Source organism: Gobio gobio (genome assembly GCF_949357685.1).
Source record: "Gobio gobio genome assembly, chromosome: 11".
In the NCBI taxonomy this organism is placed as follows: Eukaryota; Metazoa; Chordata; class Actinopteri; order Cypriniformes; family Gobionidae; genus Gobio; species Gobio gobio.
In genome coordinates this window covers 47,218,581-47,236,205 of record NC_137104.1, presented here as the reverse complement: position 1 = coordinate 47,236,205, position 17,625 = coordinate 47,218,581, and the positions used below count along the sequence as shown (strand labels likewise).

General features: G+C 40.3%; 1 protein-coding gene across 1 annotated transcript in view; it reads left to right on the top strand.

The window, feature by feature from the left end:
• Positions 1-5,750: 5,750 nt before the first annotated feature.
• col22a1 (collagen, type XXII, alpha 1) overlaps positions 5,751-17,625 on the top strand; it is a 96,061-nt gene continuing 84,186 nt past the window's right edge. Inside the window, exons 1-3 of the mRNA XM_079830268.1 lie at positions 5,751-5,952; positions 9,116-9,270; positions 9,554-10,120. Coding sequence (XP_079686394.1) covers positions 9,180-9,270; positions 9,554-10,120 — 658 coding nt within the window. The 5' untranslated portion in view covers positions 5,751-5,952; positions 9,116-9,179. The remainder of the gene's footprint in view (positions 5,953-9,115; positions 9,271-9,553; positions 10,121-17,625) is intronic.

Below are 17,625 nucleotides of genomic sequence, written 5' to 3'. Positions count from 1 at the left end.
GATGTTTATTGCTGTGCGGCTCGGTTGTTGATATGTTTTACTGTGCATAAAGATGGGATTTAGGGAGTTTGGAAAGTGTGTTTGTGAGATTCCGTGTGTGCCCGATGCCTGTTAAAGTACTCTGTGGTAAGACGTCCAGATGAGACATGAAAAGTAAGACAGGAGGAAAAGGGAAAGGGAGAGAAAGCAGGGTCTTCAGAGACACACCGTGCACACAGGATATCTGGCATGTTCGGTCTCAAAGAACAAGATGATTTGACAGGAAAAACTCAAACTAAAAACAGCAGGAAGGCCGGCTTGACCTCAGTGTAGTTAACACAATCTTTTAAGGTACAGAAAGTTCTTATTGATTGGTTTTCCTCAGAGAGATTAACTCGACTAATACTTTGACATTTAGATAATGCTGGTGTTTAAAGACATTAAAAGTACAATTTGTACAGACACACAGTTCCTGCAGTATCTATCGATCGATCGACCGACCGACCGACCGACCGACCGACCGACCGACCGACCGACCGACCTACCTACCTACCTACCTACCTACCTACCTACCTACCTACCTACCTACCTACCTACCTACCTACCTACCTACCTACCTACCTACCTACCTACCTACCTACCTACCTACCTACCTACCTACCTACCTACCTACCTACCTACCTACCTACCTATCTATCTATCTATCTATCTATCTGAACATCCATCCATCCATCCATCCATCCATCCGTCCTCTAACGTACAAGTCACCCTACCCCATCAAAGCCTAAATAGATCTTTTCACACTGTGCTTAAAGAGAGAGTTCACCCAAAATTGAAAATTTTGTCATCATTTACTCACCCTCAAGTTGTTCCAAACCTGTATAAATTTCTTAGCCTGACAAGCCACACCCACATCAAGATGTTGGTCGGGGAACTCACCATTGTCATTGCTCAATCCGAGGGGCGGGATAAACGGTTGTCTTTCAAATTTCCTTCTGCACGCAATAGGATAGCGCTACAACCAAGCAGAGCAAAGAAGAAGGTGAAGCGGAGCTGGTTGATGGATTAAACTTTCGCCGTATCCGGTCGGCAAAACTCAGAACACATCTTCCTTTCTTAAGAATGACTTCAGTGCCGTTCTTTGTTCTTTTCTCAAAGAAAAGCTGAACTCCAAGTCTTCGAGAGTCGCGGCCGATTCCAAAGACCGCTGTTCGCCAGCTTCTTTGTTTACAAGTAGCATGCGGAACCGCCGCAACTCTGCCGTCATTATGTTAAGCCCACCCACCGTTTCATTAACAAAGTTCGGGAGGAACACATTCAAATGATCTATCCAGTAATAATGTCATTCAAACCAGCTGTCAGCAATCAGCAATCAACATGTTTATCCAATCAGCACAAGTGGAGGATCAAATAAATACCCAGTCAATTCAACAAAGTTCCTTGACAGGTTTTCAGCATCCCTCCACCACCCCGTCTTCCTCACACTTACCTGGTTACTTTCCTAACCAGAGATGGGGGGGGGGGTACTCTGGGTTTGGGCCAAATACTGAGCTCAGAGCCCTCTCCTCGGACATTAGGCCCGAACCCAGAGTACCCCCACCCCCCCGTATATGTAAGTGGTTTTAGAGTTAAAAGGTGTGGCGAAGGGGTGGTGGAAGGGTTGCTGAGAACTGTCAACAAACGGAGGTAGGACTGCTGCGTGTATATATACCTCTTTTGTTGATTAGCTGAGGGCTCTCCACCTGTGTCAATTATCTGAACGTGCTTCTCCCGAACTTTGTTTATAAAACATAATTTAGTTTTGCCCTTCACTTGCTAACTTTCCTCCGCCTCGTTCACTCGGATGTGCGTCATTGCTTTCGTTGCATGAGTGCCCACTACTGGCAGAACCTTTGCAATAGACTGAACTGGAACGTCCTATGCCCTTGATCACTTGCAATCCACTATGGAGTGGATTTTTTTCCCTTACAAAATTGTTTAATGCAGCATTCTATTAGTCTGGCTATCACCAGACCAAGCTCAATTTAAGATTGAACATTGGTCTGGGGAGTTTGCTATGTATATTCTACTGCACAAGATGCGTGATAAACGAGCATAAATTAAATGACTGTACACAATTGGATAGTCCTTCAACCAATCAGACCACAAGAGGCATGATCAACGACCATCGACCCATCGCTTCTCTATCCGGCATCGTGTTAAACCCGCCAATAGCGCCAGGTGGATAAGCCAGTCTGTGATTGGTTCCCGCAAAAGTGTAACAGAAGCAAGATAAATGAATGTACAGTTTTCCAGACTGAGTTGCAGGGCGAAATCAAATCGCCGGCAGATCAGGCTGGGTTTACCCAGTATAGCATTCTATATGTATATAGGTGTGTTTGGGTTGTTTTGAATGTTTTAAAAAATAATTAAAATATCATTAATATAATTATAATATAGTTGTTTGTGGTGGGGTAAATTAAACCCGATATGCGGTGATGTCACATTCGTGTTGCAATGTGGTATATGAAGCTGCCTGAAGTGTACACATGAAGTAGACTCGCTCCCTCTGTCAAAATCAAAGGAGCGAGGGTCTGTCATATAAACTTCCCTTGTCCACTTCACGAAGTGGAACGCACTTCAAAATGGCGGCAGGGATTCCCCTGAGGGGAAGGGCTTAGGGAAGTTCGCAAGTGCGTGTCTAAAGGTGCAGTGGAATGCAGCACAGCGAGAGAGCAAAAGCATGCCCATCAATGCGCTTTGCTCGGCTTTAGGGAAGTGGTCAGCTGCGCTGCCCAGGTCACAGGACTTCACGAAATCAACAAAGTGTGTTTTTGGTTGTCAGGGCAAGACAACTCTGTTCAGCTTGTGAAAGAATCCAGCGTTAAGGGGACAGTGGATGGAGTTTGTTTTTCTGGAGCAGCAACGGAGTTGCACAAGTGTTTGTGTTTGTTCCCTGCATTTCGCAGATGATTGTTTTATAAACAAGGCACAGTTCAACTCCGGATTTGCAGATCGTCTAATGCTGAGAGATGGAGCGGTCCCAATGATAAAGGTTCACGGTCATGCTTTGGAACCGCAGGTGGTGAGTTAAACTTCTTCAAATGTCTGTGTGTTGTTGGCTATCGGCGTGTAAGTGCACATCAAGTAAACAACATGAACGTATAGTTAATTTATCAATGGAGCATGCGATGTATGGTGTGTGTTTAAATACATTTGTTTAGCTGACCACTAGGTGTCTGTTTGTTAATTGTAAAACCACTCCAAACTTCCCACATGTACACCTTTTAAAATGGGCACAGAAAAAAAAAATGACGACGACATAATGAAAGTAGAAATTAGTAATTTACACAAGCCGCTTAGAAAATATGTAGCCTACAGTTACAGTACATACCACATAGAGCAGCCTCTGGATCATACCACATAGAGCAGCCTCTGGATCTGATTCTGGATCAATCTGATTGATAGCCATCGTTTTTTTAGGACGTTTTTTTCCACGTTTTCTAAGGCCGTGTGTCCACCAAAGCGTTCACGCAGTTGGCTGGAGTATTCAATTGTTTTCAATGGGAGCGCCGCGTTTTTAGAACACCATGGGCCCTATCTTGCACCCAGCGCAATTGACTTTGTACACTGACGAATGTGTCATTCCTATTTTGCACCCGCGCAAAGCGCGCTTTTCCCTCCACAGAAGCACGTCGCTAAACTAGTGAATGAACTTGCGCTCCCTGGGCGGTTCAGCGCAAAAAAGGAGGCGTGTTCCGGCGCAAACAATCCCTGGTGCTATTTTGCTGTTCCATTAAACAATTGCGCCACTGACCAGAAAAAACCTAGTCTAAAGTCAGTGGCGCGTTGCGCGTTGTTCATTATGCTATTTTAAGGGCGCATGCTTGACCATAATGTATAGCGTGCACAACGCGCATACACTTTGCTCATGTAATCTACACAGATGCAACAGTTATTTTTGCAAATCATAAATTGTTACACTAAAAAAATATTAACACATGAGATGACGGAAATCATTGTGGTGTGCCACGAAGATGTGAAAAAATAGGCATAAATCTAGCTTACAAATTATTCAGGCTAATTGTAATAATTAAGGATAAGACCTGTTTGCCCAATAGTGGCAAGACATATATGTATATAAGGACATCTGACAAATTGGTTTGTCCGTCAAGAACCAGGAAAAAAAATCGACTGAAAAACTGAAAAGACTGAAAGACTGAAAAAAAAAAAGACTGAAATCACCTTTACCATAATGTACAACATTACAACTTCACTTCTCTGTCTTTCACTGCTCTTACAAGAACATCAGTCTCCTCGGCTGTGAACCGCTCCTGGCGTGCACCTGGTAAATACGCCATAATAATAGCAATCCATAATGGAACTTGCGCACCTGCTTTTAAAGGGAATGTTGGATGACACTCTGATTGGTTTATTCACGTTACGCCCAAACCACACCTATGAATAATGAAGCTACTTCAGACCAACCCATTTTAGATTTGCGCCGGGCGCAAGAGCCATTTATCCCGCCGGGAAAATAGCAACAGCGCCGAGACCCGCCCACAAAGTTACTTGAGCTTCGCGCTTTGACACTTGCGTTTCAGATCGTTAGAATAGGGCCCCATGAGTGTAACGAGGCGCTGAGCGAGTATTTCATGCTCAAGCGCTGAGCGTTCAGCGTTTTTTACTGGTCTACGAGAGTTGAAGAATGTTCAACTTTGAGCTCATCACTGTCACTTTTCACCCAGCCGTCCAATCACAGTAGAGGAGGGGCGGGACAAATACAACCCCGACCAACTGCCACATTCTGCTTTTACTGTACAACGTTAACAGATGAAAACAAGCAGCATAATAACAGAACAACATAATTTAAAACAAGAGCCAGAGCAAATGCTTTACATTGTATCAGCATTTTTATATAGAATCAATACAGAAACAAACTCTCTGTGAAATGAGATACTAGTAACACCTCCGCAGATATTCCGTATCATAACAAGCAAAGAGTCTCAACTGGAAAAGGTCTCAACTTTTAGCCGGATAAAACCGCTTTGGTGGACACATGGCCTAAGGATGTCACAGCTTTCAGACGCTCTCAACGCAATAGCTGCGCGCGCTTGTGACTCTTTAGCTCCACCCACACGATACGCCTCAAGCCGCTCGGTTTTATTTGGAAAGACTCTGTACAGCGTATCTTTCTTTTATAAATATGATACAACTAAAGACTTTTCGGAGATATGAAGGATGCAATACTACTCTATAGGTACTCAAGATTGACATGAGATTGACAGAAACTGTGTGTGATACCCCCCCTTTAACTGAAAGTTGGCCAATTCTTCAATTCTGAATGTTGCACAACCCTGGAGAAAAGAGATACTCTGCACACAGTTCTCCTCCAATTTTCAACTTTTCAAATCTGTTTCATGAAAATGCACATTCACTCATTTGACACACTTCTTCATAGAGTGAACTCTCACTATAGACACAAACCTTGTGGGTAAAAATCACCCATCAGTCCCATTGGCAACCAGTAGTCGGCTCGGCCTGGCCTGGAGAGAAGACTCGATCCTTTAAGCCATGGAGACAAGAGGAGAGAGAGAGGAGAACTGGTGTGAGAGAAAAAGAAAGAGATGACGAGAAAGAAAGTGACAAAAATATCCCGGAAAGTTGCTCTATAATTGGTGCAGTCTGTCACAGCTCTATTTTATGTGCGTGAACAGGGCAGGGCAGCCATCTCGTCCCCACTGAAACCCAACACTTAGAGGAGCAGTTCCTCGTCCCTCCCACCTCCCAGCAGAGGAGAGCAGACTCCACAACACTGTGTCCTCACTGCAGGATTACTGTGTGTGTGTGTGTGTGTGTTATCACACCTGTGTATGACCTTACCTGGAGCTTTATTTCTAGGAGGATGCTGCTTTGATACTTCATGTGTCTGTGAGGTGTATTTCTGGAGGAGGTTGAAGAAGATCTTCTCGTTCCTACGGATTGACAGCACAGGTAAGAGTGAAGTCTATCATTCATATCCCAACTCTATCAGTATTTGATTTGTGGTATTTTACTCTAAGAAGTTTAGTCATCATGTCTTGATAGCTCAGTCTGCTCTACAACTACTGCTTTCTCTTCCACTTTTGGGGGGGACTTTTAGTAGAAGAAAGGCTGTTTTTAACATTTGAGAAGAGGAAGAGTGAAGATTTCTGGTTTACTCATCTGCAGGTTGTTCCCAGGCTGGTCGTTTAGCAGAGATTTGGAGTTTGGCCGCAATCGGGCCCTAGAGTGTTAGTGGAGATAGACACACTATAAGCTTTCAGAGAAACCAGAGAAAATGAAATGTACTTGCAGACAATACAAAAATTATGATAAATGACTTTTGATGGTTTTGCAAACTGTCCAATAATGAAACAACAGAGGTAACTTGATCAGTCAATTGCATTGGTAGCCAAAAGATAGTAGATTATATAGAGTTGGTAAACCAAAAACGGTTTGTTACACTGTAATAATAACTGAAAGGTTGAAAGTTAGTCAATGAACACTATGCAGGTTATAGGGCTGGTAACCAAAAGATTGTATGTATTGAGCTGGTAAACCAAAAATAGTATGTTATAGGGTGGGTTTAATAACTATAAATTGTAAATTGGGCGATGACTGTATGTTGTATGGATGGTATCATGGTAAGCAAAAGGTTTTAGGGCTGGAAATTGAAAGGTTATAGGCCGTAGGGCTGGTAATGCAAAGGTTGTAGGTCATAGGACTGGTATGAGTAAACAAAAGGTGACCAAAAGATTGTAGATTGGTGGTCTGGTTAAAAAAAGATTATAGGCTGTAGGGCTGGTAAACTTAACGTTGTAGGTGACCATGACCATTGTGCCCTTGAGCATGACACTCAGCCCCAGGTTCCATCTGGGACATTGGCCATATAATGTGTCCTGTAAAATGGGGTTTGACCAACATAATGAACAGAAGGGCTAAAAACAGAACTGGGTGTTCACTTCCACAAGCATTTAATTTTAGTTGAGAAAAGAAATTCGTTTTTTTCATCTTTTTATTTAACCAAGCACTGGTCCATTAGTTTTAAAAAGCAACAGGTAATTTAGGCTAATAGCTTGACCAGAGGGTTGGAAAAACAAAGTGCCCTTTAAAACATTGTACTGCTGAACTGACTGTAAAAACAGGGCAGATTAACATAAATATATACAATTGAGGTATAATTAGCCTAAAATCTACAAATAAATCATATAGTATCATAAAGTGATCTGAATGATAGAAGAAAGTTACAGGTGGCTATTTGTTTTCACAGAGACATGTTGTTTACAGTAAATGTTACTAGTTAAATGAATGCAGGATACTTTCACAGCCTCAAAGAAACATGAGAAGACGTGCTCTGGTCAAAGGGTTCAAAGAGCTCACCATGCTGGGATATATACTGTGTGCTTTTAAGACCAAAAGAGAGAGCAAGCTAAGACTTTCTGGGTTGTGATGATAGTGCGAACCTTCATAAAGGAGGGGGAGAGGAATGAGCTATGGAAAGCAACAAAGAAAAGACACTGAATTGTGTGAGAGGAGGCCTCTGACCATCAGTTCACGAGGAACAGGACTGGTTTCCTTTTGGTCTGATGGATCCGAAAACGGGCAGTTTTCCTTTTCTAGATGCATCAACTTTCGTACTGGAAACATAATGGGTACTTTTAACTCACTAACACTATTGATACCTTTTTTCTTAAAGCCATTGATGAAGTTCATTCTATTGTCCTTGGTGAAGGTTTTTTAGGAGAATAACAATTTAATGCACCTGAAAGTTAGAGAACTCATCTCGTATTGCCACATCATCGAGCGTCTGCAAACCATAATTCATTGCTCCCAACGTTGTTCCCTCACTCTCTGATGACAGTGTGCTCCCTGGGGTGAACTGTACTCTGCTAAATCAGAAGAACACCCAATTTACAGCGAAACATCAGTTCAGCTTAGCCAGAGGAGCGTGGTTAGTCGCCAGTGGTTTATGTGTAGTTTGATGAACAGGGGAATAAATTACAGTTGGACATAAAACTTTCTGGGGCTTTTCTTTCTATGACCCCACCTTGTTTACTCTGGTTTCCTGATGGAGACCTATACTCTTTCATTATGTGTTATTTATAATATTATGCATCCCCCCCCCCCCCCCCCCCCTAAATACTCCACCTACCATTCATGCTAGCACTTTTGCTAATCTCTCTATAAACAAAGTATTTCTTCAACATGCACTTAACAAAGCATACATCACCTTCAGTGAAGAATATTTTTTAAATTTGGAGCAACATTTGCAGAGGTGTCCATCAGTCAAATATGGATGAATCTCATGGAGACATGCTAGGTCAAACTTCATCCCAAAATTAGAAATGAATAAAGAAAATTATTTTTGTGAGGGCTTTTTTTAAATGAAAATTAAGGCCTGTTTACGCCTAGAACGATAACTATAAAGATAAATATGTCTATGTTAGCATCCACATCAGCGAAATATATCGTTCTGTTTATCATTAAAATCGCGTGCCTGTCTGCCGCTTTAAATGCGCGAGCTCGTTACAGCAGGATGGATTCTGATTGGTTGTCAATGATTTTATCGTTCATCAGCTGGAAACATTCTGAAAGTGACTCCAACAATATCGTTTCTCTGTGCCGTTATCGTAACAGCTGTGGTATGAACTCTGCTATTCTTTAATATTAAAAACGATTTAAGAACTATATTTTTTTATCGTTATCTTTAGTTCATCCTTGGTGTGAAAGGGCCTTTAAACAGTAATTTTCTCTGCAGACATTTACTACTCATTTACCTATGATTATCATTGATTTTATAAGACATTTTACTTATGTGTAATACATAATTGTAAAAATAAATAAAAGTAGGCCTATTTATATTGTAGCCTACTTAAAATGGTAAAATATTCACTTGTATACTGTGTTTATGAGCATGATGGTTCATTTCGTTATTGGCTCAAACTAAAATGGCAACTTGGTAAGTACAAATCAGGATTAATGTGGGCTGCACCAGCAGTACATCAGTAAGAAATGTTGTGTATAGCACACAGCTAATATGAATCATACACTTCACTTCTGTTTGCAATCTATCAATATAACCCAGCTCCGAGTCAGAATGACTGATCACCTCACATTTGTTCTCATGTCTCCACAGTAGCAGCAACTTGATGATCATCGCACCTTAGTGGGAGTATCAGCAAACAACAGCGGAGAAGGAGATGGAGTTTCGATTCGGCCTCAGGATCTCTCTGGTCCTGGCCATACTGGCTCTGACACTGTACGGAGGTGGTGTTGAAGCACAAAGGGCAGGTGAGGTCACATACTAGCCTAAATATACTGTTTTCGTGACCCCTAACCACATCTCTGTTTGACTTTAGCGTGGTGGATCTAATTCTGACTTTCAACGAGTCTGTTGTAATGTGTGCAGACTGAGGTTTTGCACCTGACATACTAATAGCTTTGAGTTCTCTGTAAAATTCGGTCCATGTATTATCCAACCAGACCATGGTACACTGACAGAAACACAAACCTCGTAAATCTGTGGCTAAACTGTATACACACTGTCTGTAAAATTGCACATCTTTTGTCCCAGGTTGCAAGAACGTCCACTATGATCTGGTATTCATCCTGGACACCTCTTCCAGCGTGGGCAAGGAAAACTTTGAGAAGATCCGGCAGTGGGTGGCAAACCTGGTGGAATCTTTTGACGTAGGTGCAGAGAAGACACGTGTGGCCGTGGTTCGCTACAGTGACCGTCCCACCGCCGAATTCAACCTGGGCAGGTACAAAACTCTCGCGGAGGTCAAGCGTGCTGCTGGGAACATCCGCTACCTGGGTGGGAACACCAAGACTGGAGACGCCATCAGCTTCACCACCAACAACATCTTCACGGAGAGGACAGGGGCAAGGCCTGCCGCCAAGGGTATTCAGAAAGTTGCGATCTTGCTTACGGATGGCAGGAGTCAGGATTTTGTTTTGGAGCCATCGCTTGCTGCAGCGGCTGCTGGAGTCAGGTTGTTCGCCGTAGGGATTGGGGAAGCTCTTAGAGAGGAGCTGGAGGAGATCGCCGCTGAGCCCAAAAGCGCTCATGTGTTCCACGTGACGGACTTTGACGCCATTGACAAGATCAGGGGCAGGTTGAGGAGGAGACTCTGCGAGAGTGAGTATTGATGACTATGACCTTAAACCATGCGTATTATTAAAAATAAATGTTCCAATAAGTTTTTTTTTTGCAGTGATACCATAGAATAACCATTTTGGCTTCTCTAAAGAACGTCTCAGTGAACAGTTCCTAAAAGATCAATTTTTTTTGTGTGAAGAACATTTAAAAAAATCTAAAGAACCTTTTTCCACTACTAAGAACCTTTTGTTCAATGAAATGGTTCCAGAGATTGTAAGAGGTTCTTTATAGAAACACAGATGCCAATACACAGTAGCTTCAGTGAACCAAAAGCCAAGGTATGGCGAACTCTAATGACAGTGTGCGGTGCGTCCAAAGATAGCTTTGATCATAACCCAGCAAATTAAACAGTTAGATCAATGTTATAAGAATGAAGTACTTTAAAGCTGCACTATGTAACTTTTCCGTCCGCTAGAGGTCGCCTATTCGAAACAAAGGCGTAGTTTGGTGACGTCAAGTTTGAGCGCAGAATCTTGGGACATGTGGTCTTCACCTCACAGCCGGTGGAAAAGAATCGGGATAGGACACGAGCAGAAATCATGTTCATGGATGTGATTATTAACGTTACTGTAGTATGAAGCAGAAGCTAAAAAGTGATTGTTAATAAGAAGAGCGCAACGCAAGCCTTGCGAGCAGCGGGATTTTTATTATGGCATAGTCACTGGCGGGACTTTTATTATGCCACAGTCGTCGGCGCCATTTCCGCTTTTCCGGTCATGAGTATGAGGTAACGCAGCTCTGTTTATCACATTAGATACATCTGAGTGTGTTGAAAATGATGTTATGACGTTACTCTGTGCGTTCCCTCGCCGGCTGCTATGACACTTGTTGCACACTGCAGTGAGAGTAAAGAGTTTCTGCAAAATAAAACTGGCCTAGTGGTTTTTGGATATTTTACTGAAAACATTTTACATAGTGCACCTTTAATGACTTTCAGGTACTTTTCCCAGCACTTCAAAGCTCAAAAGTCTGAATTTTATCCAATTTCAATGTTATTTTTCACCAAAACTAAAAACTAAACCAAAACTATTTTGTGTTCATCCTTCAAAGATTGTCCATATTTGTAAAGCTAAAAGTTTCACAATGTAGGAAAAATAACAGTTGGTGAAACACAAACACTTTTATTTTTAAAATGTATAAAAAGCATGAAATGACCACTAGAACCAGTAGATGGCGTCAGAGGAGCACTTATTGGCTCATTAGCCATTTCCACTCCCTGTTTTTTTTCACACGTTTCGCTTTTGGATTTATTTTTAGAGATTTTAAAATCACTGATAACATAAAAAAATCAGCTTTTGTCTATTTTTGTTGCTTTTTTGTACTGAAGTGTGAAGTTTGTAGGAAAGCTCACAAAGTCTCATGAAAACAAAAACTTTTCTCCAAATTGCGAATTAAATAAATACACAGAGCTCTTCCTTTTATAATCACTGAAACTGTCAGTCAGTTCATTGGAAACACTCCCATTTTAATCAATAAATCTGACTACATTTTAAAATGAATCTCTGCTTTGTTATAGTGAGAGGATTGATGCTCTTAGTAACTTAGTAAACTTGCGCTAAATACAGTATAGGGTGGCCATTTCCATTACTCCAAAAAGAAGGACACTTTGCAGCATTTAGTGAGGCAAGAATAATTGCATAGGACTCTGGTGTACTCGCAACTACAATACAATTTTGTCCATCATATCGATGGTATCATGATACAGTGATTCTGCAATACCCTACTCTATTTATCGGCAGACAAATTTGATCTGTGTTATATCTTGATGTAGACCTATGTGTAACAGAAGAGGCAAAAAAGTGTTTGTTTATAGTATTTGTATTTATTCAAGATATTGTGATGTCTGTTTCAAAGAGGAACCTGTCTCGCAAAGTACACAGTGCCTGAAAACACAACATTTCTGGACTTCTGGAAATAAAAGAAATACATAAATAAGCAAATAATCTGGCGCAGTGCTAGAAAACATAACATTCCAAAGCAACACAGTGTGCAAAACCCATGAAAAGCATCTCTTATGCTTTTTGATATAAATTCGTGCTCTTTTGTCCATTCCAGATTTAAAAGAGGTCTGACGTTTCAGCATGTTAACGTTATGATATGACGTAGCCAGCACGTAGATGTGGAGGCTTGTTTATGCTTTTAACCAATGATATATCAGATATTTATTTGACACCGCTTTCAGCCAATCATTTGTTTGACCAGAGATCTTAAGGCATTAGACGCTATGCCGCTGCGTCCCAATAAAGATTCTATAGCAGGTTTTTTTTTAGGCAGATTCAGCGCAACTCCAAAAAGAAGGACAAATGAGTGTCCGGCTTGAGGCTGCGTACACCGGACAAGGGCCTTAAAATCCGGACTGAACGACCAAAATCCAGACGTATGGCCACCCTAGCTAAATATAAACTCATTCAAAGTTTTGAGCGATACTAAGCGGATTCTCACTATTGGTAACTTAAAGGGGTAGTTCACCCAAAAACTAAATTTTAATGTTTATCTGCTTACCCCCAGGGCATCCAAGATGTAGGTGTCTTTGTTTCTTCAGTAGAACACAAATGAAGATTTTTAACTCGAACCGTTGCAGTGTGATAGTCGTATAATGCATGTCAATGGGGATATTTTAGAGTATGAGAGCTATGAGAGTAAAAACACATAGACATACGAATCCACATTAAACCATGCGGCTCGTGGCGACACATTGATGTCTTAGACACGAAACGATCGGTTTCTGCGAGAAACCGAACAGTATTTATGTTTTTTTTTTTTACCTCTTATCAGACGAATGTCATCTAGTATTCCCATCGCCATAACTTCCGGCGAATAAGGTCAAAATACTGGCGCAATCAAATATATATATATATATATATACGTAGATGCCTCATTCAACCGATCCGCACAGGCACTAATGAGGAATCTATGTATATGTCTATGATCGCGCCGGTATTTTGCATGTATTTTGACCTCATTCGCCGGAAGTGATGGTGCAGGGACGGCTGATGCAGAGCCATAGAAAAAAATGAAATACATTTTTAAATATGGATATTTTTCTTACACAAATGCATCGATTCGCTTCAGAAGGCCTTTATTTATTTATTAGTTATATATAGTTTAGTTATTTGACGGACAGATGCATTTTTTTATGGACTTCAAAAACAGAGCAACTATTACTGCCATTATAATGCTTGGATTAGCCAGAACATTTTTAATATAACTCAGATTTTATTGGTCTGAAAGAAGAATATCATATACACCTCGGATGACTTGAGGGTGAGTAAATCATGGGCTAATTTTCATTTTTGGGTGAACTATCCCTTTAAACACCTCTGATTGGTAATTTATTTTCAATAGAAATGTCTGTGATTGGCTACAATACTCAATGCTGCAAAATCACATTGAAGCCGTTGGAACTCATGTGACACGAATATAGCAACCAGCCTGAATTTTCTTGCTTTTCTCTTTTATTAAACAATTACACATTACATGTTACACGTGTTAATATAGCTCCATTCATTCTGCAATAAAAATATTACTTTGCATTGACCTGACCAGGTAGCCATGGTATAGCAGCCGCCACACCCTGCCATACCCAATTGATGCCCCTGCCAATACATTTCTTTACACAGTCGGATAGACTTAGGTGGGAGTTGACTTAAAGGGTTAGTTCACCCAAAAATGCAAATTCTGTCATTAATTACTCAACCTCATGTCGTTGGACACCCGTCAGACCTCCGTTCATATTCGGAACACAAATGAAGATATTTTAGTTGAAAGCTGATGGCTGAGAAAGGCTTCAGACAGGCCTCCATTGGCATTCAGTACATTGACACTTCCAAGATCCATGAAAGGCACTTAAAACGTCGTTACAAAGTCTATCTCACCACAGTGGCTCTACAATAATCTTACAATGCGACGACAATAGTTTTTGTGCGCAAAAAAAAAATCAAAATAACACCTTTTTCCAACTTGTTCTTGTCTTCCGTGTGTGCCTCCACGACGCATGCGCGAGAATATGACGTAGCGCCGGTGTTCGGGAATCGATGAAATACACACTTAAGCCCCATTTTGAGCACTACGCCGAGACCTAAAGCACGATCAATGTAGAATCCAACAGCTTAGACACGCGCGTCTTCCTCTGCTCGTAAACAAATCGCTTCTGGGTCATATGTCCGAACGCCGGATCTGCGTCATATTCTCGAGGAAACGTCGCGGAGGCATACACGGAAGTCGAGAACAAGTTGGATAAAGGTGTTATTTTGATTTTTTTTTGCGCACAAAAACTATTGTCGTCGCATCGTAAGATTATTGTAGAGTCACTGTGGTGAGATGGACTTTGTAACGACGTTTTAAGTGCCTTTCATGGATCTTGGAAGTGTCAATGTACTGAATGCCAATGGAGGCCTGTCTGAAGCCTTTCTCAGCCATCAGCTTTCAACTAAAATATCTTCATTTGTGTTCCGAATATGAACGGAGGTCTTACGGGTGTCCAACGACATGAGGGTGAGTAATTAATGACAGAATTTGCATTTTTGGGTGAACTAACCCTTTAACATGGAGTCGGCTTGACCGTCGACTAAAAACATCAGTCATTTAATCTACTTTTGTTGGCACACATTCCCATTCACAAGAAGGTCTGTGCCATACAAGACTTGTTGGACAGGAACTGGAAGCTCTTTGGCCTGGACATTTCTGTGGTTTCTTGCCTCGGTGAGCTCCGAGAAAAGAGGTGTAGTAAATACAGAAGACAGAAAATCTCCGAGCTCAAGTGCTTTTCCAGATCGCATCTGCCCTGCAGGCAAAGATAACCTAAAAGTACATGTGGGATAGTATTTTGGAGGCCATTACAAACAACAAGCTTGCATTAAAACTATGAATATAGATTCAAAAATACATAAAAGCCAAACCGTTGAGGTATGTGGCCTGGTTTGACCATGCAAATGCAAATTATGTGTAGGCTAGGCATAGTATGTTTTTAGTGATGATGGATGCTTAGCCTTAACATTCCTCTCTAAAATTAGTGTGAACGGGAGAGGAACGACACCTGGAGCTCTTCAGTTTAAAGTGGAAATCTGAGTCTGTGGTAGCACTTCCGCTTTCCAGAACTCTTGTGTAGTCAAAGCGATATAAAAACAATACACATACAAGTGGTGAAGCGGTCTTTTGTTGACCTCAGTGGGATTTAAAGAGGATGTAACACAAGCCTTCTCCAATGCCTGCTTTAAATCAGACAGCCTAGTGGGAAGATATGGGACCACTTGGACTTGGCAGAGAGATGGAGAGATAAAAAGAGAAAGAGATAAACCGATTAATTGTAAACCAAAACCTTGACCCTGCCCTGATTCCAACCAAAGGTCCTCCGAATAACTCGAACCACATGCCTGACTCAGAGTGCAGGAATATCAACGCAAACATTTCACTGCCAGCTTTAGACTTTGTTGTCCTATCAGGGATTATCCTTTAAGCATTTTGAACTGCATATCAGGTCCAGTTCTGTGATAACCAAGATAATTTGGCACTAGCATTGGCATCTAAGAATACTGGTGGCTAGAAAACAAGGCATCTCCAACGTCCAAGTTATTTTTGCTCTGAAAATTACAGTCCTAATGTTTCAAGTGGAACTGGGCTTCACCATACTGCATTTTTGCTTTTTAATCTTTGGCTTTTACTTTGTTTTATGTGAAAAGATCAAAAACATTACCTCATCCAAGAGCACAATTGGTTTTAATTTATGAAATGTGATTACCCGTAATGCAGTTTTTTTTTTTCTAGGGAAAGAAAATAATTGTACTATGTAAACCCTAACGCTCAAAATAATGAATTGGTTTGAGTAGAGTAAATTAGTTAAATCAAATTAACTTTTATGAGTATTTAGAACTTTCTTTTTCTCTTGAGTTCACAAAACTGATACTTTTTAATCTGAATTGTTTCATTGTTTTGACAAACTTAAATTTAACTGAAACTAGGATGGGATTTCTATTTCCCAGCATGCTTTGCCATGACTCTCAAAAGGGACAGTAAATGCTAAAATTAAGTGTTATAAAATGTTTTTTGTGTGCAAGATTAACGTTAAGGTGTCGATTTAGTAGTGACATTTTGCTATAATATACCTTTTTCACAAACTGTGATGCGTTTTAACGCGTATATATTTTTTTAAATGTACATTTATAACACTAATACTTTGTATTTTATTACTTTTGTATCAAATTACAAAAAAAAAAAAACAAGTTACCGCTGCTGTGAAGGTGTTTCTAATACAATCTGGGAGTGATGGTAAAAATGAACACTGCCGTTATCAATCTCACTCTATTTTTGCCCTCTTTTTGAAAGGTGTGAAATCACCATTGTGGTGTTTTTCTTTTGCTATTTGAGTAAATGGGCACATCACAAAAATATTTAATGTTTTCTCTCATTCCCCGCTATAAAAGTTAACCCAACTATGATGACTTCCGCTCTGAGAAACCCGGAAATGTGAAAAGGATTGACCCTTTTAAGTTTAGAAGAGTTTCTGTTGTTTTTTTGTTTTTTTTGTTTTTTAAAATACATATTATATGTGTGTATACATACATATAATATGTATTATATTGCTGTACTCATTGAGTAAGTGCTATGCTATGCTAATGCTATCAAAGCATTTGTTACTAATTAACAAGGTAACATTTATTGAATTAGCTAGTTAAAGCTAGCCAAGATTCCACTTCTAAAATATTTAAGTTGATCATTTTAATTTAAATGTAGGAATTAGCTTACTCAACTATTTGAAGTTAAGTGCAATTTGCATACAAATATGCAAGTTCTGCTTACTTAAACTTTAAATTTCATTTTTGTTTTTAGAGTCTTGCCAACTTATTCAGGTTTACAGTAAATTACTTTCTTTCTTTAAATGATGGTTGGAATAATTTTTTCTCTTCTTTCTTTCTTTCTTTCTTTCTTTCTTTCTTTCTTTCTTTCTTTCTTTCTTTCTTTCTTTCTTTCTTTCTTTCTTTCTTTCTTTCTTTCTTTCTTTCTTTCTTGTTGGTGTTGTAGTTGCATTTTCATCAGTGTAAAAGGGAAATATGATATATCAGTGTACATTTTTGTACTAACTTCATAAATAAATAAATAATGTCTGACCGGGATGTGTTACACTAATGACAATGATATTTGTGATTAACTCTCAGGAAAACAGTGCTAAAAAATGCAAAAATTTATGCATAATATAATTTCCTTTGGTGAATATTACTTCCAGCTCTATGATAACAGAGGAAGTGCACTGGGCCATTTTTAGCATGCTTGAAATAAACGAAAAGTGCAAAGCGTGTTCGACTAGTAGTTTCATCACTTAGAGTATCTGGGCTCTGGTTCAGGTCGGTGGTCCACCCATGACCACAGCAGGCCAGATCTGTAATCAGTGGTGGGACGCTGCTAAACAGAACAGAAGTGCACTGTAATATGTTGGGCGTGCTAATTTCCTCATGTTTGCTTTAGCATCTGTTGTCCCTGATTTCTAAATC